This window comes from Plectropomus leopardus, chromosome 24 (genome assembly GCF_026936395.1).
Source record: "Plectropomus leopardus strain MGB_pleo_1.0 chromosome 24, ASM2693639v1, whole genome shotgun sequence".
Lineage (NCBI taxonomy): Eukaryota > Metazoa > Chordata > Actinopteri > Perciformes > Serranidae > Plectropomus > Plectropomus leopardus.
Window position 1 is genome coordinate 2,267,639 of NC_142199.1, and position 23,918 is coordinate 2,291,556.

At 42.3% G+C, this 23,918-nt stretch overlaps 1 protein-coding gene and 1 long non-coding RNA gene across 4 annotated transcripts in view; one reads left to right on the forward strand and one right to left on the reverse strand.

Annotated features, from left to right (window-relative positions):
• Nucleotides 1-20,118, reverse strand: part of LOC121962793 (von Willebrand factor D and EGF domain-containing protein) — a 36,272-nt gene extending 16,154 nt beyond the window's left edge. For all 3 annotated transcript variants that reach the window (XM_088074188.1, XM_088074187.1, XM_042513096.2), the window contains exons 1-17: nt 19,878-20,118; nt 15,149-15,333; nt 14,705-14,933; nt 13,981-14,046; nt 13,601-13,833; nt 10,813-10,902; nt 10,548-10,689; nt 9,369-9,586; nt 8,087-8,160; nt 7,717-7,993; nt 6,288-6,490; nt 4,893-5,791; nt 4,013-4,149; nt 3,770-3,931; nt 3,571-3,675; nt 1,876-1,990; nt 13-272 (exon numbers count right to left, since the gene is read on the reverse strand). In XM_088074188.1, the coding sequence (XP_087930314.1) occupies nt 13-272; nt 1,876-1,990; nt 3,571-3,675; nt 3,770-3,931; nt 4,013-4,149; nt 4,893-5,791; nt 6,288-6,490; nt 7,717-7,993; nt 8,087-8,160; nt 9,369-9,586; nt 10,548-10,689; nt 10,813-10,902; nt 13,601-13,833; nt 13,981-14,046; nt 14,705-14,933; nt 15,149-15,333; nt 19,878-19,977 (3,495 nt within the window). In that variant the 5' untranslated portion in view covers nt 19,978-20,118. The remainder of the gene's footprint in view (nt 1-12; nt 273-1,875; nt 1,991-3,570; nt 3,676-3,769; nt 3,932-4,012; nt 4,150-4,892; nt 5,792-6,287; nt 6,491-7,716; nt 7,994-8,086; nt 8,161-9,368; nt 9,587-10,547; nt 10,690-10,812; nt 10,903-13,600; nt 13,834-13,980; nt 14,047-14,704; nt 14,934-15,148; nt 15,334-19,877) is intronic.
• LOC121962794 (uncharacterized) overlaps nt 1-23,918 on the forward strand; it is a 46,084-nt gene that overhangs the window by 18,680 nt on the left and 3,486 nt on the right. Inside the window, exons 6-9 of the long non-coding RNA XR_015775832.1 lie at nt 26-307; nt 1,888-2,018; nt 10,541-10,714; nt 19,583-19,672. This is a non-coding gene — a long non-coding RNA (uncharacterized LOC121962794). The remainder of the gene's footprint in view (nt 1-25; nt 308-1,887; nt 2,019-10,540; nt 10,715-19,582; nt 19,673-23,918) is intronic.

Here is a 23,918-nt window from a genome sequence, read left to right on the forward strand (position 1 = left end):
TCCATCTTTTACCTCCACGGTGAAGGTGCTCTGGGCGTTGCACTCGTCCGACAGCGTGAAGCGAACAGAGCGACTCTCCCCCCCAAAAAGAGACGGCACCCTCCAGATCAGGAGGCCGGCGGGGGAGAGGACGGCGCCCTTCGGCCCCTCCTCGAGCTGGAAGAGGAGCGCCGAGCCTTCAGGGTCTGAGGCCGCGAACTGGAAGACAAAGTTCTCCCCGGCAAACGTCCGCAGGGCGCTGCGAGGCTGGTGAAAGGTCGGCAGCTCGTTGACTGAAGAGACACGAGGAAAAAAACGTGGGAATAAAGTAAGTTCACCATTATATCACTGCAAAAAGAAGCAATAAAACAATAAAAATAAGAAAAAATATTACTTAAAATTAGCAAAATTATCTGCCAACAAAACAGGAAAATTTCACAGTTTTTTGTAACAAGTAAAAATACCTGAAAACTAGTGCGGCCAGGCTAAAAACAAGATTTAAGAGTTATTTCCTCAATATTAAGATTAATTTAGCAAATGCTCGTTCCGTTGTCTTAGAATAAGGTTTTATGTTTGGAAATTGTATCTTAAAAGCAGCACAGTTACACAAAACAGCTTAAAGAAGTCATAAAATTGGCCCAAAAATAAGCGTGTATTGCCTTGATTTGAGATATTTAATCTTAGTTTTTGCAGTGTAAACATTGTGTGAACATTATAGTCAAAACGTTTCTCCTGCAACATTACAGGAACTTGTGAGGAACGTTATGTTATTTAAACGTTATGTTCTAGCTGGGATATGTCAAGAAACTGATTAATAAGGTTATTTCTTTTAATGAATTCTTAATCTGACCAGCTGGAAAAACATGTGGCGCCGCAGTGAGAATCCTAAATAAATCTAAACGGATCATTTATTGCGGTGCTCCACGGTTACGCCTGTTTGCGTTTTGTTGGCTGTTGGTAAGGATGGTTGTCGGTCTGTGCAGCTGTAGAAATCAACCCTGGGATTTGCCCTCGTCCTTCTGTCTCAGAGTGGTTAAGCGACAGGTCAGGGCATGCTGGGAAACTTAAACCTCCGCTCCTTTGATCTGCTAATGGGGACAAACAGGACCACAGTTGGACAGCTACCATGACAGCCGCGGCACTAATGCAGGAGGATAAATGCTGTTTTCACTGTTATCCATCATTAGTGGGATACAAGCGGAGTCAAAAACATGTCCTGGAGGTCTGAGACAGTGTCCCCAACGTTTTTCCTGAAGGGGACGTGCAACAACCACAAGCTTTTTAACAGCCCACAAACATAATAAACACAAACGCAACACAAATCTGTAGCTTTTAATGTAATAATCCCAAAAATGTAATAAAGGTCCCAAAAACAGTATACGAAATTTCCTGCAAGTGTCCAGAAAAGACATCTAAACGACATCCAGAGGAGACATCTGTATGACGTCCAGAGGAGACATCTGTATGACGTCCAGAAAAGACATCTGTATGATGTCCAGAAAAGACATCTGTATGACGTCCAAAATAATAAAATGTAGTAATTATGCACATTGCAGCGGCACATTTTTCCCTCGTCTTTTTTAAAATATAGTTTTTAATTCTTGTCACCTTTTACTAATTTTGGGACACTTTTTTGCCAAATTGGTCAATACTTTTGCCCCATGATTTTTCAAATAAATCAAACCAATTTTCAATTCTCAAAGGGTCAAATAGTTTGTAACAGACGGCTGAACGCAGCAAAAAAACTGATGTCAAACCAGGTTTCAAAGGGTTAACGCACTTGAGCGCTCAAAATAGAAAGTATTAGCAAACTGAAACACCGTTTTTTGACGTGCATGACTCAAATATTGTGACTCAGTGAGGACAAATGTGGTGATCAGAATAAGTTGTTTGTACCTTGATTTACAGACCAGGTGAATTTGGAGGTGTCCGGGTCACAGAGGAGGCAGGGGCTGCTGGGATTGGAGTCTCCCTCTGCAAAACACATCCCGTCGATGTTACACGTCCTCTCCTGGCAACCACACAGCAAAGATAAAAAGGTTTGTTTGTGTTTTCGTATTTACAACGTTGTTTCCAAAATGCTGAGGCAGCTTCCGGAAACCACAGCTTTATAAAACTTTTTTTTCAAGCTGTTTGTTTTGTGGTTTCCTCCGGAGAAACCGGGTGCGCAGCAGGAAATCAGCTCTGAAATGCACATCGTCGGCTCCGTCTCTGCTTCAGTTAATTCAATTTAGTTCAGCTTTGGCGAGCACACGCGTGTCCGTCTGCATGTTTTCACTCGGGGTTGTTTGTGGGGTTACGTGTTGTCCCGTCTCCGTTCCCATAAAAAGCAGTTCCAGTAACAACACGGCCCCCTCGCCACCTTTTGTTGGGTTTTTAAAAAGCCAGCTGCTGCATGTTTGGACGAATCACTCTGTCTCTGGTTTAGTCATTCGACCAACAGCGAGTTGTTCAGAACGCAGAGCGGAGCGTATAAAACGCTTCAACTCACTTTACCACTTAACGCTGACTGAGTCACATCTGTCTCCTAAATCTGTTCGGCTTAAACAAATAAACAAACACTGGAGAGCCCAAGTTTGATCAAGGAGTGACCTGCTGCAATCGCATGAATGACGACTTTCCTTCCTAAAAAAGCGAGGAGTTGATAAACCTACCAACAATTTGTTGGTTTCTTTTGACAAATTATATTAGATTTAGTTTTCGGGTATTTATTTCTTATGTTTTGTAGTCGGTGTTATTGATCAGGATGGAGGCACTAAAATTTCCACGGTTTTATGGACCCGTAATGTCTGGCACACGAAGGAAAATAATTTGGCCTTGAATTTTGATAATACGACATAAAATATAAGATGTAAAGATTTTCATGTGGAGAAGGTGAACCTGAACTTTGATCTTTGAGCACCACATTGTAATCCCTGAAAGCGTTCGTCTGATATTTTGTTCACGATAATGAGACAGAGGCAAGATAACAGTGACCTGGACCTTGGACTACCAGTTTCAAATCAATTCATCGTTGAGTCCGAGTGGACGTTTGTGCCGAATTTAAAAAGGAAAAAATCCTCAAGGCGTTCTTGAGACACGGGAATAAGACAGACAAGGTCACAGTGATCCTGACTTTGGACTTTTGCCCACCTAAATCAAAGCAGTTCATCAATGAGACCAAATGGACGTTTGTGCCGAATTTGAAGAAACTCCCTCAAGGTGCTTTTGAGATATCACATTAACGGGAATTAGAGAGACACAAGGACACAGAGATTTTGACCTTTGACAACCTAAATCTAATCAATTCATCCTTGACTCAAAGTGGATGTTTGCGCCAAATTTGAAGAAATTGCCTCAAGGTGTTCTTAAGATATCGTGTTAACAAGAATGACACAGATGTAAGGTCACAGTAACCTTGACTTTTACAAATTTTGATCAATTCATCTTTGACTCAAAGTGGATGTTTGTGCCAAATTTAAAGAAATTCCCTCACGATGTTTGGTCAGATATCGTGTTCACGATGGATGTAAGGTCACATTGACAGTTCATCTTTGAGTCCAGGCTGCATTAAAAAAAAACCAAAACAATTCGTTTTTGTATCCAAGTTACCTTTAACTTACAGAGTCCTGTGCGCGACGCCTCGCAGACCTGACAAACGCCGTCGTAGATGGTCAGCACTTTGGCCTGACTGTACTGGGAGCCGTCATTAGTGATCTGGGAACGGAAAGAAAGGAGTTGACACTGGAAAAAAAAAGCTTCTGGCTAAACCGCCACCAACCAACAAACAGGAAAAGATCTGAGACGTTACCTTAATCTCCCAGCGCGCGTACGGTTTATCGTCCATCATGAAGTCTTCTGTGTTGACGGCCGTGTTGCTAAGAGACGGCACAGCACAGTCTAAAGCCTTGGAGCTGAGGAACGTGGCTTTCGTTCTTTGTTTTTCCCCCGGGACCCAAACTCCGTTCATGTACTGAGGACGCAGATCAACACAGTTCAGAGGAAATATTGTGAAAACATCTTCAGGGCATTCAGTGACGCTGGCTTTCCTCACCTTCAGTCTGGTGGCGTGGCAGCTGAGGTCAGGAGAGTCGATGAAGCCGAGGCCGAAGACTCGAATGTTGCGACAGTTGAAGGCTCGGATGTCACACAGTCCACCGTTCTCCAAATCTGTTATCTCTATCGGCTGGCCTATCAGAGGAGAGTTTATTGTCCGTTTACGAACACATTAAAAGTCAGTCTAAAGAGAGAATATCAGCTATTTCAGCAGAAATTAATCCAGATTTAATTCTGCAGATGTATACTTTAGTAAGGCTGCGTAGATTAACCATTTAAAACTTTTTTTTCAAAGAAAATGGAAAGAAGGCTCTGAGCAACTTAACAAGAAAGGCCCCAAAAATGATCAAGAAATTAGTAAAAAGTTGCAAAAAAATTACTCAAAAATAAGCAAAAAATATCAGCGAGAAATCAGTAAGAAGTTACATAAAAATTACCTGATAATAAGCAAAAAACATCAACAAGAAATTAGTAAAATTTTAGAAGACAAGCTCATGGGAAAAAAGTTTAAAAAAAAAAAAAAAAAAAATTAACAAGAAATTAGTAAAAAGTTACAATAAAATTACTTAAAAATAAACACAAAAAAAGTAAAAAGTTACAACAAAATTACATGAAAATAAGGAAAAAGAAAAAGTTAAAAAAATATATATTACTTGAATTATAAATATAGTTTTCTGGACATTTTTGCTCATCATGTTTTTTTCCTTGTTTTTGGAAGAACTCAAACCAGTTTTCTCAGGTTTTTAGAGCTTTCATGCTCGTGAAAGGCGTCTGAATGCAGCACAGGACACTGATGTTGATCACGGCGCTTAAGGGTTAACATAATTGTTGACCTGGTATCCAATTAAGGATTGGAGCAGCAGTCTGCGGATACTCACTGATGGCCAGGCTGCAGTCGTAGAAGCTGTGGCTCGGATCACACTGGCAGCCCCACTCCGTACACTCTCCGTTGCCGTTGCAGAAGTTCGGGCAGCGCAGCGCTGTCACCACCTCCCTGGACGCTCCTGGCGGACCCGCCACCTCCAACGCTCTCTGGGTGCGGTTTTCCAACAGCCTCCTCTCGCACTCGTTCTCCAGGTACGGCAGCAGCGCCTCCTCCCAGCCCAGGTCGTCTTTGAGCTGCAGGTCCAGCATGCAGAGATCCACGGCCTCGTCCAACCGGCGTCCCAGCAGCCCTCTGCACACCGCGCCCACGGTTGAGTTAGCCAAAGCGATCTGGCACACCTCCAGAGCTTTGGCCGAAGTCAGGCCGCTTGGCGTGGGCCACCGGGGCTGCACCTCCGGACGCGCTTCCGCTAAATGATCCTCTGGGAAGAAGTAGGCAAAGTTCTCCAGATCGGCCTGGCTGAGGCTCTGAGCAGTAAAGACGGGCTTGAATTCAAACAACGCCTGTCTCCTCTGCCTTTCGGTGGAAAAAAGAAAATCCTCCCCGAACTCACCGTCAAGGTCACTGTTTTGTTTGTTCTCTGCGTGAAACCGAAGGCGCCTCCGCTCCAGAGGATGACTGCTAAACGCAGACAAATCCAGGATGCCCTCCTCCCGCTCTGGACTCTTGATGTACTCCACTGTTGTGTCCATAGACGGGAACACAGATGTGTAATCCACATTATTGTACGCAATGCAGTCGGAGTGAGCGGACGGATTGTACAGGTTCCTCATCCCTCTGCCGGCGTGATGGGAGGTGCTGTATCCTTTCTGGCACTGGCAGAAAGGCCTCCTGACCTCTTGAGTCGCGCCAGGAGGCGTCTTGTCGAATAAACTCTCCCCGGGAGCTATCCTACCACGCACACAGACGAAAAGGAAACAAATCGCTCTGAAAATTTACCACTTCTACCACAGCGTATCAGAGCCATTGTAGATTTTACAAAATAAATGAAAAATAGAGCGCAATATTCTGAGAAAACTCTTTCCAAGATTTACGAGATTAGTGTTGCAAATTTGCAAAAAAAGAGAAAATAATTCACAAATTTCTGAGAAAAAAGTCAGATATTTTCTTAGTTTATAAAGTCACAAATTTCTAAGTTGTAAGTGAGCTTTTGAATTTGCAAATTTGTGAGAAAAAAATCCACAAATTTCTGAGAAAAAAAGTAGTGCAGTGGTTTCCGTGTAAAAAATAAAATGTGATCAACTGAATTTTTTCTAAGAATATTGCCCACTGTTTTTTTGGGGTTTTTTTTGTTATTGTTGTTTTTTAAATCTACAGTGGCACTAATACGCCATAACAAGCCAAAACAAACAGAATTTATATTAATATTTTTTTGGCGAAGACTGACCTCCAGTCCTCTATGAAGCGATGCAGGTCATCAGGCCCGTAGGAGACGCCGTCAGAGCCGAGGAAGTCGTTGTTGCCGTTGCGGTCGAAGGTGCCGCAGAGGCCCCGCGTGTTGCTGAAGTCAACGCTCGGCGCCCGTACGGACAGACTCATCCCCCAATCGCCAACATCGGCCCTAACAAAGGCCCCGGAGGGAAAGATCAACTACGAGAGGAGAGTCACATCCAGCAGCTCGTTAACAACCTCCTCACGCAGCGACGGCTGAACATTTAAAACCTGACAGAGCTGCCAATTCTCGAGAAAATTAATTTGATGGATGTTATGAAAGTCAACATCCTTCATGCAGCCGGCAGTCATGATTTCCCGAACAAATCTGCACATAAAAGGTCAAACATGAACCTGACCGATACCATTTTCCCCCCAAATTTTCTATTTTCTCTTACATATTAGAATCCAAATACTTTTGTTAGTACACTTTCATAAAGTACACTGTGAATACTGTGTACTTAAGTACTTTAAATCCCCGGTAGGACCCACTGGACGTAATCATTCTGCGACAGTTTCGCTCATGATTGAATCATTATTCTTCCTCTGCGGGTTTTTATGCTGCAGTTCATGTGAGGTCAGAATAATCTGAATTTTTCAACTGGGAAAATTCACATGGACGTCCTCTTTCATAAATTTTTATTTATTTATTTATTTATTTTTATTTTTCACATTTTTTATTATTTTGTTTTATCTTAGTTTATTCATTATTACTTATTTTTTATTTTAAATGTCCCTTTTTTTCACCTCTGGTTCATCGTTGGACTAACTTGTGATGACGCTGAAAATGCTAATGAAATAATTAAAATGAAATGAAATATACAAAATTTCATTTCGTTAAAACAACTCGACAACTCAGAGATAATTTTATAAAACGAGTCGCTAACTTGAAGTCATGCATAAACACGGCTGTCAAAAGTCTTTGTTTGGTCAATGAAAAGAACCTTTTTTACTAATTCACGTATTAAATATCAATTTTGGCTCAAATGTAAAGTGTAGTATGATATTCATGTTAGCTGCTGTCCATGTAGAGTGACCTACATTAGTTAGAAACATTATTTTTTTAAACATAAACCCTGATAACAAGTCAGGTAAAGCCATTTTTAAGCTGTATTTTCGTGGTTTAATACATATCAATCATCTTCTTGTTTAAACGCTCTCAGCATTAAAATGTAGTTTTTCCGAAACCAAATAAAACAAACACAAACAAAGTCAGAGGACGAACTTCCCAAATCAGAAACTCCCTCTGACATTCGCATGAACGCAGCATAAAAGCCAACAGAGGAAGATGTTTCCGCCTCCTCGGTTTTACCGCGAGCTCCCACAATGGAAACACTCCTCGTGATTTCCCAAACGAATCTGCACCAAAATGTTCGGATACCTACGGTGACCTTCTTCCCCTGGTGGGACTCCAGCACCCTGACGCCGCCGCCCTCCCTGTCAGCGGCGTTCTTCAGGGCGAGCTGCGGCCTGGTTTCCTGCGGCTGGCCGTTGCACATGTCGAAGACGGCAACTTCGTTTCCTTCTCGCACCGCGACGCCGCAGTTGCAGGCCACGGCGTAGTGCCGGCTGCCGCAGTCCCACTGGCGAGAGTGGACCTCGAACTCCCTGACGAGGCTCCGGTAAAGGACAAAAGTGCCGGTTTGGTGGTTTTCATAACGCCTGAAAAGCAGAAATACAGAAATGCAAAAAAGTCAAACTGAAACTCAAAACACAATTTAACGCCTGATAAAAACGGACTAAACGGCGAATTACCTGCCGTCCAGAGTAATGACATGTGGGTCAGTCAGGGAGTAGCACATGGAGGTGGGGACGTCCTGGACCGTGACCTGAGGGGCAGACGTCAGGAGGACAAAGATAAGGAGGACTCCACGCGGTGACCCTCTGACCTCTGGCTTTCATGTTTTTTTTCACTAAATGCAGACGGGAAAGCGTCTCTCTTCAGGGCGCACACAGACACGGTGTCTGGAGGCCTGACGTCGTGTCTTACATCACCTAAAAGCTTGCGAGAGCGAAACTAATGACCACGTTAAAACAACGCTCTTCAAACATGATGTCAACCCATCAAACAGGCTCACTTTTGTCCAAAAACGCCCGCCGTCTCTTCCAGATTCATCGAGCGCCGTTTCACAGTGTGTACATGTAAACAGTGTAACAGAGACACCTGTAATTACAGCCGTCTTTTTAATTAAAGTAATACTAAGATAAATATATCAGTTACTTTATTCTTTGTTTAGTTTTGGATCCTTGCGCCCTGTTAACCCTCTGAAACCTGGAGCGACATCAGTTTTTCTTGTGCTGCGTTCAGATGTTTTTTTGGTTTGATTACTTTGAAAAATGTGGAAAAAGAGAAAAAAGAAACTTGGCATTAACTGTCCTGCAAAGTCCAAAAAAACTGGCCTGAAAACTAACATTAAAGATCCCTAGAACAGCCTCAAGAATGACTCGAACATTTGTGAACCCCTGGAAAACCCTCAAGGATCTTTTGAAGGTTCTCAAGGACAACTAAAAACAGGTTTTGCAACAATTTGCGTTTCTCCAGGTGCAATCGTTCCTGCAAGCTCTGCAGCAACAAAATAACTGCTGAAACACCCAAAATGGATCTGATTCTACAAAAACCAGGAAAACTATCAAAACTTTGTCAAGGTTCACAAGAAGCCATGACATAAAACTTGCATTTTCCAAATTCCAGTTTCCTCTGAAACTCTCTAGATTTCCAGGACCCTCATCAGAAACCTCAAGGATGCTGGGAACCTCCTGCTCCTGATCTTACTGCGGTCCACCAACACCCGTTCAAGGATCCCTCAATGACCAGTGAAAAAGCCTTAAAGATTCCTGGAATAATCTCATGAATTACTTTTTTCCAGAACACCTGGAAAACTTTGAAGGATCTCTTGAAGCGGGCAGCTTTTGCAATAATTTGCAATCTTTAAACTGAATTTTCATGAATCGTAGCAACCTCTGCGTGCACAATAAAAATGACTTTAATCCGTTTTTCACCAGAATTGTGGTTTAGACGTTTGGTTGTCGAACTCACTTTCAGAGACGTTGGGGCGTAGCTTCTCCAGAGTCGTGGCGCGCTGGCTGCGGGCAGAACACCGACCAGACTCGGCCGATTCCCGTCGCGCGTGAAATCGGTGACGGCGCTGACAAAAAAGCTCGCCCGTCCGCAGCTTCCTTCGCTGCAGGCGTGAGGCCGCAGCTCCACCTGGCAGGCGGACAGCGCCACGTTTGGGGCCTCATGTCCGAGGCTGTCTGTGGATGTCAACACAGCAGTGAGTTAGTGTCAACGGACGGCGCGCAGCTGCCCGCACAGCTGTAATAACGTCCTCCTGCGCCGGCTTTCATGTGCTGATGAGCAGGGCAAGTCGGAGCAGAACAGAGGAGCTGCAGACACGAAATAGCTGTTGTGTTGGTCGCCGGCTGGAGTCGTCTCTGATCTTATCGAAGATACTTGTGATGATGTTTGCATCTTTCAGCAATGATAATTCCTTTTAACCCTTTGAAATCTGGACAAATCGACCTAATTTCTCTCAAAAACACGGGAAAAAGGAAACTAGCAATAAATGAAGAATTGAACCAAATATTAGCAAAAAAATAGTAAAAAGTACAAGGAAAATTTGTAAAGAATAAATAAAAAATAATAATAATAGGAAAAAATAATTTTGATACATTTTTTAAAAAGGTTGACATGGAAAAAGTGTTAAAAAATGATAATGATTTTATAACTATTTTACATATGCAATTATGGTTATTATGAATATAGTTTTTCCTGAGCTTTTTTATTTTCAATTTTTAATTTAATTTATTTATTAAAATAATTTTCTAAATCTACTAATGTCTTGTAATTTGTGACTTGTAACTTGTTACCACATGTTTTTAATTATAATTTTGCTCAGGATTCAAAGGTTTAGATACTTGTAAAAGGCATCTGACATCAGCACAAGGACAGTGATGTTTTCTCCAGATTTCAAAGGATTAAAAGATCCTATAAATAAGAAGCTCAATAGTCTCTTATGGGGTCTCTTATGTGTTTTGGTCATAAATTTGAAAATATTTTCCCAATTAAAGGGACATTAGGGCAGAGAGAACGGGGTGTTTGGTCAGCTGTTGTGGTTGCTGCAGGCTCATGCTAAATGTAAGATTTTCTGTCTCTTAACAAGATGAATATTTTGAAATATACGAAACGTTATCTCCTGTTTCCTGCAGGTCTGACCTGGGTCGTGCACACTCAGAGCCAGAGGGACTCCGCACTGGTGGCCGTGGTCGACGCCGTTGCAGGAGATGGGCACCGTGCTGTGCACGGTCACCTCGTGCTCTTTGCTGTTTTCTGCAACGTGGAGCGATTCTGGAGAAAACTGAGGAGACAGAGGCGACGAAGAGGTGAGTTTGTTTGTTTGTTTGTTTGTTAGGTGAGTTTGACAGAATGGCTCTCAAGTGCTCCGTATGTTAGCGTTAAAACACGAGACGAGGACGTTTACCTTCAGCCCAGCGAAGAAACCTTCACTTTCTTTGGGAGAGGATCTGCTGTGGCTGAGGTTGGCTCTGAAGGTCAAGACGCTGCAGGAGAACTGCAAGAAAAACACGACACTTGTCTTCATCCAGGGACACTCAACTTGCTTTGCTCGAGGGCCACTTTTGAAAAAATGACAGGGGCCAACTGGCAGTTCCAGCAGACCCACACACATTTTTTAGGAATTTAGGACATTTCTAGGATTTTAGCCCCTTTTTCGGATTATATAATTTCATTTTATTTGTAGGATTTGAGGACATTTTTTGGATTTTAGGATATTTCTCAGATTTTAGGACATTTCTGGGTTTTTAGGACATTTTTTTTGATTCTAGGATATTTCTCAGATTGAAGAACATGTGTAGGATTTTAGGAAGTTTCATAGTTTCTCGGACATTAGGGTCTTAGTTAGGACCTCTGTCAGACGGTGCGGAGGATCCTCCACTGGCACTTTTTTTGATAAACAAACTATATTTTGATGCTGTTTTACGCACTCTGGCACCTTATCTATACTGAAAGTACAAAAACAATTCCCAGTGTGAATCACTTTATTTTTCTTATGACTTAGAAAATAGTTGGGAGGGTAACCGACACCCTATTGGGAACCAGATTTGGCCCGTTGGCTTTAAATTCATCAATGATTTAATCCATAAAATAACACGTTTGTAAGAGAAGAATAAGATAAAAGTTACGTTACAGTTTTAATCCCTCTATGAGAGTTTGATCCCTTAAAAAACAAACCTGAATCTAAAAATTTCCTTATGTGGCTCAGTGCAGCGCTCCTCTGATCCACTTAAAGATCTTAAATTCTACTCAAAAGGAAAAACGACCTTTGACCCGACAAAGATTTTACATCAACATGTGTTTAAGAAAGGCTGTGTGACTGAGCCCAGCTCGCTGCAACATGTTCCAGACACAACTCTGGTGTCCAAATATGGACAGTGAGCACAATGGTCCACAGCTGTACGAGGGCGAGCAGTCAAAGTGACATCACCTCACTTTCAAATAGCATCACAGTGAAAATCTAATAGCTTAATGTTTCCTGGCAAGAGATAATTTCTCCAGGAAATGAGAGCCGTCAGCGCTGAGGCTGTGCAGCAGCGTGTCGACAAGCTGGAAAGAAGTTTTATTACGACAATTATTTCTCCAAATGCAGGAAAAATATTAAAAAACACCAAACTTTAATCAGATCGCCCTTGACTCAAAGTGGACGTTTGTGTCAAATTTGATTAAAGTCACTCAAGGCCTTCTTACCCTCTTGAAATATCACAGTCACGAGAATGAGGCGGATGTAAGGTCCTTGACCTTTGACCTTTGACCACCAAAATCTAAACAATTCATCCTTGACTTAAAGTGGATGTTTGTGCCATATTTGAAAAAAATCCCTCAAGGTTTTCTTGAAATACCACGTTCACAACAATGACACAAAGTCACAGAGACCTTTGACCTATGACTACCAACATAGAATCATTTCTTCTCTGAGTCCAAGTGGACGTTTGTGCCAAATTTGAATACATTTCCTCAAGGTGTTTTTGAGATATCACGTTAATGAGAACAGGATGGACGTGTGGATGATTTGAAAATGCCTCTTGCCACAGCAATCATCGGTGCAAAGACATAAAAAATTTGATTGGCACGTCCCTGTCCATTAGGCAGCAACCAAAAAGTGTCCAACGACTGAGGAAACTGCCTCAATTCCACCCGACAAAACAACGTCTCACAAACGCCTTCAGCTCTTTTGCTTCTTGGTCAGCACCACAAGACTCTTGCATATCAGTTATCTGGTTCAGTCTAAACAGGGACAACCGCAGCTGAATGCAAGATGCACTTCCTCTCCTCCCTCCTGAAAAGTGACTAGCGGTCTTGATACACGAGGACGACCTTTTGCAGAGACGAAGAAACGACTAATCAAATGCTTTGCCTCACCTAAAGTCTTCTGGATCGTGAAAATTGTGCTGATTCGTCCCGTTTTGGCACCTGTTGCCTCTGTGTTTGTCACGGACCAAATAGTGCCGTGAAAGTCAAGAACGCTCACTCTGCAGCAAAATCTGGGGACCAGAACATCCCCCGAAGTGAAATGCTCGAAAAAAATGACCACTCGACTTAAAGCAATCTCAGTCAACTGACGGTCTCTGACTGATGATTCGAAGCTTTCACAGGGCGGCCCTACGTGCCAGCATCGGTTGCCATGTACTTTTGTTGCCTAATCCTAACCACGTGCTCTTGTGGACATCCCTGCATTGGTTGCAGCATCGGAAAACGTCAACAGCAGCGGTAGGAGGATACTGACAAAGCAGCAATTTGTGATGACTCGGGATGAGATTGTTTCGGGTTTATAGCAGGACACAGGAACTGAACTGGACACGTGCAATCTGTGCATTTAAAGAAAACAGCAAAATGAACGCGTCACTCGGCTGTGTAAGCTTTGAGTTTCTCGAGAAAACGGCTTTCTCGCATATATGTGTGCATCTGTGCATGTAAACTGACTTCTCCGGAATTTCACTGTGAAGATCTGAATGAGGAGGTTTAAATGGGAAGCATGTGGAGCCAGGCTTTCCCAACCTGCAACTGATTTACCTTCCCCGCCTTCCTCTTGCCTCCTCTTAACGGGATATGACATGCTCTCTGCCTTTGCTTTGTGCGGCTGAGCCCGGGCAGAAAGAGGTCAGCATGATCCATGGCTTACGTTGCCCACTCGAGGGGTCAGACCTTCCACATGTGCGCCCTGAAAACTTTCAGCACGGTCTGGCAGGAATTACCGTTTCTCCGAGCCTGAAGTGAACGCCATCCATCTCCACCAGAGAGAAGGGCTTCAGCGTGGATTCCTGCCTGATCTCGGCCTTCATGCTGTGGCCGATGTGTCTGGCCCAGACCACCTGGAAGCCCAGCGGCTGGTTCCACGGCGGCGGGATGAAGGAGCACCTCAGGTGGACGCTGTGGCCGATGAGCTCTGGAGTGATCACCGGGCGGGACGGCAAGGACGGGACGGCAGCTGAAAACACAAAGGAGTTGAGCGATGATCCCCTGAGGAGGATTTATTGGCTCCGATATTCATATAAAAACCTGAATTCGGAACAAAAGTCCACTTTTCCAAACTAAGATTGTTTAAATAGAAGCCAAAATTCTCAGAAAGTCTCACCTTTGCATCGGCCGTTGACTTCGACCTCACCTGGTGGGCAGAGTCTGGGTCCCAACTCCGGAGTGACTGAAACGAGCGATTCATCAGATTTCTTCTCGTTATTTTAGTGCACAAACAAACATATCTTTAACCGATTTTTTAAACTCTCAAATATCAACCCAGACGCCTTTCACAAGTATTTAAAGCTTTGAAATCTGAGGTGATTGGTACAAATAATTTCAAAAACATGGGAGAAAGGCCATGAGCATCTGTTCATAATGAGAAAATTAACAATTTAGCAAGAAAAAGTTGTAATTTTCATGAAAACAAAGTAGTAATATTATGAGAATGAAGTTGTAAAAGTCATAATTTTAAGAGAATTAAGCTGTCATGTTATGAGGGGACTTTTTCTCGTAAAACTACGACTTTATTTTTGTAATATTATAGGTTATTCTCATAATAGTGTTACTTTTTTCTGAAAATATGACTACTTTTTATGTTCTCATAATATTATGACTTTATTTTAAAAATCAAATTAATTTTCTTTAAAATGGCCCTAATTCTCTGTCGTACTCTTCATGTAACAGGAAAAAAATATATATTTTTGATTCTGGGAGTGTACTTTCCTTTTAACACTTACTCAAGTGTTTTGTGCTTTTAGTAAAGGTCAAAGGTTGCACATTTCCTCAAAGAAATGCTTGATTTTGGGGCGACCCGTCCCTCAGATTCTGTCGAGGATGCTCACCTTTAGCGCAGTATCCCATGCACCCCTGCGTGGGCTGCAGGTGGTAGAGCAGGAACTCGCCGCAGTTGCGCACCGTGATGGGGATGCGGAAGAGGCAGCAGTCTTTGGCGCTGCCGTGGAAGAACTGCCAGGTGGCGCAGGCGGAGAGCTGGCGGACCTCGCCGGGCCGCGGCAGGGAGGCGTCCTTCAGCGACAGCCACACCGGAGCCTGTGTGCCGCAGCGGTTCATCTGCAGGAGGACGTGAACAGAAACAGTCATTACCTGGAGCCGAGGGGGTGTTACAGTTTCACCTGGACTGGAGGTGCTTATTAAACCGACCTGCTGGATGTTTGCGCAGACAGAGAGGATGTTTTTTTTTTGGCAGAGTTTTGATTTGCTGATTTTGACAGTGAAGCAGTCAGACACACAGGATGAAAACACAACCGCCACTTTTGGTGTCTCACCTCCACGCAGGTGGTTGGCATCTCCGCCGGCTTGTTGTTGATCTTGAATCTGTACCAGCCCGGAGACAGCGAGTGGTCACAGATCAGGTCCTGGATGGCCGTGTTCTGGATCTCCGTGGAGTCAAAGTCAACGCTGCGATAGGGGTTACGCAAAATCCGATGACCTCCTGGATAACACTCTGGAGCTGACATGTGAAGCGCAAAGACAGAGGAAATCAGACATTAAAAAATATTAAAAAACACTGAAAACAAGAGAATTGTTAACCAGTGTGAAATAATTATTTCAATCATTGACACATTAACAAATTACATTTTCACATAAAGTCATCAAGTGTTGATTAACACAACTGCTTGAAAATCAACTCGAGAAAATGTAATAATTTACTGTTACTAACTGAAGTAAGTATTTGAAGTTGGTTGACGATTCTCTTTTTACAGTGTAAATGAAAATTACCTGAAATTTAGAAAATATAAGGGAAAAAAAAAGAATAAATAAATAGATAAAACAAGGACATTACCTGAAAACTGCTTAAAATGATAGTGTTTGTATAAAAAAATATTGTAAATATATAATTATGATTTTTTAAAAAATCCTAATCTAGTCATTTGTTGCATTTTGTGGGACATTCATCAAAGTATGTTTTTTATACTTACGTAAACAGGCCTGTTGGCCCTAAATTCCAAAATGAAGGGAAAAATGTGCTAATGAGTTGGACTAAAATAAGACTAAAGCTTTAACACAGGACTGACTGACAATTTTTACAAGATGCTGTAAATAACAGTCAGAACAGGGCGGGTCAGGATGACCCCAGAGGACAAAAGCTGTGCAGCAGTCGGGAGGACATTATGAGCGACATGTTTCAAAGGGTTAAAGGTCATTTTAAGACAAATATTAGGAAAGAAAGATTATTCAGACTGAGAAACAGACACTGAGAGTTGTTGCGGCTCTGCGATTAAACTCTTTAAGTAATTTTCCGCTTTAATCTTTTTGGATGCTCGCCTTTTCTGAAGGTTTTCCAGCCTAAAATCTGCTCCAGAGGAAATGAAAGCTGAAGAATCTGCGGCCATGATCACATTTATACCCCGGAGTCATGTCTTTATCTCTGACCGAGTCCTGCTGTTTGGTTGAGGACAGGACGCGTCTGAGAGGACAGACGAGACAAAGATAGACAAAACAAAAGCAGCTCATGTCGTCGTGGGAAACGTCGAACAAAAGTCTGACTGTCCTTTGCTGAGAAATTTTCTCTCAGTATTTGAACTTGAGTGTGGACGGTTTTTCTTGGCCTTGGGAATAATAGTTTGAAAAAACACTCTTAACCCTTTAAAACCTGAGCAAATTAGTGTGATTTCTTCCAAAAACTTGTGGAAAAAAGTCAATGTCAACGTGTTAAGACATGACAAATTTCAAGACATTAGTAGATTTAAAAGAAAAAAGAAAAAAAGCTAGAAAAATTTAATTTTAAAACATCCTCAATTTTTCATAATAAATATAGTTTCTGGACACTTCACCCTAGTTTTGTGATAATTTTGTAATAATTCATCCCTTTTTTTTGTAATTTTCTCGTCACCTTTTACTAATTTCTTGCAACTTGTGGCACACTCCTTGCCAAGTTGCTTTTTGTCTTTTTTTTTTGTTTTTGAAAGAAATCTGAGCAATTTTCTCTGGTTTCAGAGCTTAAACTGCTTGTGAAAGGCGTCTAAGTGAAGCACAATATAACCGAAGTCGAGCCAAGTTTCAAATCTGGTTAAAAATCGACATTTTAACTTCCTTCCCTGATGTCTTTATATACATGTAACTGTCATAAATCACTGATTTCTTGCTTAAGGAGCTTCAGGATCAAAAGGAAATGCAAAGACTTTTTAGTCTGGAAAAGGTGACAGGACCTGTGTTTACGGTCCGCTCTTTAAACTGTCAGAGCGCCTCGAGGAGGTGAGCAGGAAGGATCATTTCACCCCCAGAGGTTATCTAAATTACTAAGAACAACAGACATTCCTGTGAGCCTCTCGCCTCTCTAAACTCGCCCCGGGAAAGGACGCTAAAGCCAACGGCGCATGACTGGCCTCTGAACACCGCCTGCAGCTGCGAGCTGAAACAACTGGGGGAATTACTTGAGCAGAACATGTAGTTTTCCACACTGGCACACTCTCAAAATCTCTACATCTGTCAGAGGAAACGGCTCAAAGTCGTCTACGGAGTCGTTTCTTAACCGACCTAAACAAAAACAAAGTTCTTTCGACTTTTCTGTGTTTGATTGTGGCGGCTGAGTAAAGTCACATAAAGGAAAACAAACGTTTGGGGTATTTAGGAGGTCTTGAAAGCCTTGAATGGACAGGGCGAAGTTAGGGCTGATCCCGAGCCTAAACGAGGTCTTACAGGCCGGTCTTCACGTTGACAGCCGCTTGAAAGCAAACGCTTTTGTTTACATTTGGGTGCACGCCTCGTCTGGAAGCTCCGCTGACAAGATCCGAGGTCACAGGTCGTCCAAACAACCTGGTTTTTGAGGCAGTCGGCGAGACTTTGGCTGAACTGTCCCAATTGGCAGCTTAATGGGTTTACAGAGCCGGAGGGGAGCTGGGGGGAGGTGAGCTAATGAAGCGGCCCCCCGGGGGGAGGAGATCCCACTGCGAGGGAGGCCCTCGGCAGCCCAGATGTGCAGCGACTCTGCGGGGAATTCTCCAGTTTCTCAGGAAGGAAGATTAATTTGGGAGAGCGTGGTGTTAACACAACTGAGGTTACGGGTCCTTTTCCCAGAGGCTCTGTCACTCACCGCGAAAACAGAAACGACAGCCGGACCGGCGCAGACAGGGTCTCGGGTCTGGATCAGGTCTACATGACTCATTATCGCTCATTATTATAGCAAAAACACTTAACACGCTTGATTTTATGCTTTCAGGAGCAGAGTTTGGAGAAAAAACCCAACAGCGATAAAAGTGACGACATCCAGCGTTTGTCTTTTTGTTTTTGTCGACCGGACAACTGCGTCTCCTCGAGTTACAGCCGATGCAGCAGACTTTGTTTTGGCCCAGAGACGCTTGTTGTTATTCTCGTCCCGGCGCTCTGTGAGGGGGACCCTCAGCGTTACTTTTTACGACGGCCTGCCTCAGAGTTTACGAGTGTGTGCTTTGATGTGTGGTTGGACACACTGGAGACAAAGATGGAAGACAGGACGGCATGTTGGACTGACAGAGACACTCAGATAAGAGCAGCTCCAAGTTTAGGCTCATATCAGAAAGAGAAAGGCATGATGGGACTGCAAAGGGACAGAAGGAAGCTGTTTATTTTGAGCAGGACGTGTTTCATGTCGTGATGAGTCGTCACATCTTCAATTACAGACACGTTTTCACAAACAACTCTGATTTATTGCTGTAAAAATGTGGCCAAATTCTTACATTAACGTACAAAATACAGTCAAATACCATAAATCTTGATGCTTTTTGGAGCCAAAACTTCAGTTAACATAAAGGCTGCTGTATTATTTCATGGCATCATGCAGTTTTTTCATTTGACCAAAAGTAGGCCTGCAGAAGTAAATACTTTAGTGATCCTCATATTATGATCCGAGGGCCAAATCTGGCCCCCCAAACCATTTCCTAATCCACAATAAAAATAAAGTGATTCACATTGGGAATTGTTTTTGTATTTTTAGTTCACATGAGGAGCCAGAGTGCACGAAACAGCATCAAAATAGAGCTTTTTAATTTAAAAAAATGTCAGTGGAGGATCCTCCACACCCCCAACAGAGGTCCTAGCTAAGACCCTAATGTCCTAAAATCCAAGAAATGTCCTAAAATCTGATGAAATGTCCTAAAATCTTAGAAGCGTCCTAAAGCCCGAGAAACATCCTAAAATCCTAGAAATGTCCAAAAATCCTAGAAATATTCAAAAGTCCAAGAAACGTCCTAAAATCTAAGAACTGGCCTAAAATCCTCAAAACATCATAATTTCTAGAAACTCCCTGAAATCCTGAAAACTTAATAAAATCCTAGAAACATGTTTGGAGCTGCTGCTTTTGGCCCCTGGCCTCCTGTCCTTTTGTAAAAGTGGCCCCCAAGCAAAGCAAGTTTAGGATCCCTGCTGAGAAATATTGTCATATGTTTACTGTAACTTTACAAGATTTTGTTTCACTTTAATTTCTCTTTTTGTAGTTTTTACTTCACTTTTTCCTCAGTTATTCCCGACTGTAACTCAGTCCAGTGTGCTGAGTGATAAATATTTCACACCTTCAGAGCTTCTTCTTTCCTAAGCCACTTTTTGGTTGAAGTGATAATTAGAGAATCATCCAGAAACCTGTCTGATTATGGGCCCCGAGATTTGTGTTCACAATAATTTGAATTTGAGTTTCATTTCGTGGTAACATCTCTGTTGTAGTTGTTTTGTCTTTTGTGTGTGACTTGGTTTTTGTCTTGTCTGTGGTCTCCTCTGTGTCTCTGAAGGTCCGTCTAACCTCTGGACCTGCTGACTGACAGGAATGCAGCCACACAGGCCAAGTCCCGCAGCTCTGCAGAATCCGCTGCTTCCAACAGGCAAGTTTATCTGTTTTTTTGCATTTTATTTTTAAAAAAATCATCTGAAACGCGAGACTCTGGGTTGCATCAGACAGCATCTGTCTTTTGTCTCCAATCATGAAGGAAAAAAAGAGTTTTGTACGTAAAACCATCTGCTTCAGAGCAGCTTTTGAAGCATTTGAAGTCACATTTTTTAAGCCATAACTTAAAAAGTTCAACTTACCCTGTTGCGCGAGCGCTGCGAGTTGCACGAGCCACAGCAACGCGATGCGTAAATATCCAGAGGGAAACAGGCGCACCGATCCAAATGCGCAACAGTCCATGGCTCCGGGTGGTTAGAGATGTAGCAGGCTGCTGGATTCAGTCGTCGGGTCCCATTGAGAGTTTGGAGCGAAAGTGGCGCAAACTGCACTTCTCCGCGCGCAGCCGTTAGAGCCTTAAATGTGCGCTCCGCTCGCTGGAGACTGCGGCTCTCCTGTGCGCAAGATGACCCAGAAGAAGAGGAAGGAGGGAGGAGGAGGAGGAGGAGGCACTGAAGCACAGAGGAGTCTGCTCCTATAGGTGGCTCCTCCACTCAAACTTCTCTGCATCATCACGTGCGTGAAAATCAATAAATGATGCATCTTTACAGTCCAAACGAAAGCTGGAAGCGACTCCAACACGGTTTATAAACCCTTCTGAGCTGTTTACGTTCACCGCGAGACACAGACACGTGCGTAAAAGTGCGCGAAATCAAAGTTATAACATCAGATGAGGATCATCAGAGACACATGTGCTGCTGCCACACGTTCACATCTCTGCAACCCAAAATCCTCATCACGTCTGACTCACCCTGAAATATCCTCTGCATTTCTCTGAAAATCACTTTCATCACCAAACGGAGAAATAAACATAAATTTGCTGCAAAAACAAACAAACAAAAAAACTTTTGCGACATTTGTGCAGCAGATTTGACTTTGTATAAACGGTGCAGCTGTTTGTACTCAGTGTACTTGTATATATTCACATCGTGTCAGCAGCTGCGCAGGAAGCGAGCGTCCAGTCCGGCTTTAATTTAGAGTAACATGAGGATAAAATGATGCACATGAAATTAATTATTAACAGTGCAGGACATGTGTACGAAAGGCTTTATTCAAAATACTGAAATGTTGGAGAAAAGAACATATGTTTTTTGTTTTGTGGTGTTTAACTTTAATGCAGAGTTTCTATAAACAGATTTTTAATTTATTTATGTCAGATTTTATTATCCGGCAGGTGTCTGATGCTGCTGTTTAACTGTACAGAACAATATAAAATGTTTTACTGTACATTTGCAGTAAATTACTAGTTACATTAATTTCACAGTATGTTACGGTTTAATTTTTATATGAATTTATTGTGAAATATTACGTTTATATCCTGTAAAGTCCTGTAAACAATCACAGCATCTTCAAATCTGTATCACTGTATTATATTTTATACTAATTTATTGTAAAATAATACACTTACACCCCTTAAAACCCTGAAAATAATCTAAGTATCTTCTTATCCGTATCTTTTTTACAGTAATTTATTGTAAAATTTTACACTTATATCCTGTAAAATCCTAAAAATAATTAACAATCATTTAAACTAATTTTTGTTTATAATTGATAATATTAAATGCACATATGGAATTAATACAAAAACATACAATACACAACTGAGTTATACTGTAAACTGCAATGCAATGTGGAAGATAAAAAGTGACTATAGCACCTTTAAAAAAAGGGTTATTTATTTATAATTACAGGACTTTACTGTAAACGTTGCTATAAACAGCTGAGCATCTTGAGACTGAAAGACAGGCATGAGAAATCAAATTTAATAAAATTAATGAATTAAAATGTAATTAAAAAAGTTTACAGTATTTTTCTGGCAGTTACTTACTGTAAGTTTACAGAGAAAAGTCTAACAGTGATTGAAAACAGTGCACATGCTCTCCCCTTTACCGTTTCTTCAAATATCAAAACAAAACAAACAGATATGGTGGTTTTTTATACTTATTTTCATTTTCATTATTTAGCTAAAATTCCAGAAAAAAAGGAAAAATGGACTTCAAATTTCCAAAAATGTTTGTCTTTTTTTTTTTTTTTTAATTGGAGCAAATGATGCGTTTAATATTTCCAGAACAAAACCACTTAAACGGCCTCGTCTGCTCACTGCGTTCATTATCTCTTCATGTGACTGAAAACACTTTGAGACTGAGACGATTTCACTGCGGGGGGGAGCGAGCGCCCGCGGAGCTGAAACGGAGAAGGTCGGACTCCCCGAGTGTAAAGTAAACATCAGGTGCTGGAGGCTACAAAGACAGAAAGACATACCTTTCCACTAAATAAAGGACCTGAGCGCAGCAGCAGGTGTTCTGCGCTCGCCTTTTCATTCAGACTGTGTGAGAAAGTCTCAGAGACGCTCCGGTTTCTCTTTGCAGCAGCAGTCAGACACTTTGGTTTTTGGGATTAAAACTAAAGACAGTTTTTGGCAGCCAAACCAGAAATTTTCGGGATTTTTCTGGCTGTGTTTGTTGCAACAAAATGAGTTTTTTTAAGAGACATTATGACATTTCCAGCCAGGTTGTGACAACCAAAATGGATATTTTTTATATATTATTTTTATGTATTTTTTAATTTTTATTATATATATATATTTTTTTATTTTTAATTCCAGACATGTTTGTGGCAGCCAAGCCGGGTATTTTTTATTGAGATTTTGGGACATTTTATTTATGGTGACTAAAGCTGTTTTTTTAAAAAGACGTTGAGTAGGGTTTGACAGATTATTGGCCTGATATTTGGCATTTTTATTATTATCTGTATCTGCGTCTTATTTTAATGATCGCTGATAACACTAATGAGGAAATTAGGGAGGAACTTTTACTTTGTAAAATCTCAGGGAGCTATTTTATTTATTCATTTTTTCATTTAAATTGTCAATGAACTCCATTGGTGTCTCGGTCGGTGTCTCCGTCTGTGTCTCCGTCAGTGTCTCCGCCGGCGTCCACTCGCTCTCATTCTCCGCCAGTGTGTCCGAATGTCCACTTCACTCTCATTGTCCTCCGGTGTCTCCGCTAGTGTTTCCGCCATTGTCTCTGCTGGTTTCTTAGCTGGTGTCCCCGTGGTGTCCATTCGCTCTCATTGTCCACCAGTGTCTCCGCCGGTGTCTCCGCCGGTGTCTCCACCAGTGTCCACTCGCTCTGATTCTCCACCACCATAAATACTTGCAACCTCAGTGGCCAAATACAACCAGAGAAATTATATAAATTATTCACAATATTGCAAAATATTTGTGTTTCGGGGTAACTAATCTCTTAATATGTGTTGCTATATTGGCCAACCGGACTTGGCCGTTAACAAGGAAACCTGGAAAGATCTCAGAGGACACAGGGGACGTAAACTTTAACTCCTTGTGTACTTGTCTCCGTCATCCCTCCTGCTGCTGCTGCAGTAAAACCTCAATTTGTCCTGTAACTCTGCACCGTTTCACACCTGTCCCGCATGTGTTCAGAAGCGCCAAATCATCATTAGACCTTCGAGAAAACTCCCGAAAACCTCTAGTTTGAGAGGGCGGTGGTGGCGGCTCCTCGCCGAAGCGCCTCGGCAGGAGAGAAAACATTATCTGCCGCCTCCTTTGATGTTTGGCGCTCTGAGAAACGACACGGGGGGAAGTTTGAGTCCTGCCTCCTGAGCGCTTCCAGATGTCGCGCGTCCTCCTTTACTGTGAGAAAAACAAGCGGAGAACATACAACAGGCTTGTCAGCGCAACCCAAACATCTTGAAACCACATTGTTTCTGCACCCTTAAAAAAACGTGAATCATTTTTAATACGTCTGGGTGCTCCGCTCTTCAAAACTTCAACCACACATGGACACGTGCTCTTCACCAGCGTAGTGCTCATGTCTTTAAAGTGACAGTGTTTTTGAGAGAGCAGTCGGGGTAAAAATCGGCGTTTCTTGTGGAAAACCATCATGACCTGAAAATGGAAACGTAGCGGGCGGGCGAATGGGGTCAGACGTCCATCAGCTTGACCTGGAGAGGGCACGTCGACCGAAAGCTCTCCTGAAGGTCACGTCTGAGGTGAGCTGGGAGGCGTCATGAGCGTGTAATCCTTCATCAGCAGATCCGTTTGTTGTGCACTTCCACGTCGAGTGTGGGGGGAAATAACGATAGAAAATAAAACATGAAATGCCTGCTAGTGGTATGTCATGTAATAAAAATTGCATTCTGCAGGGATAACTTCTTAAATTTGA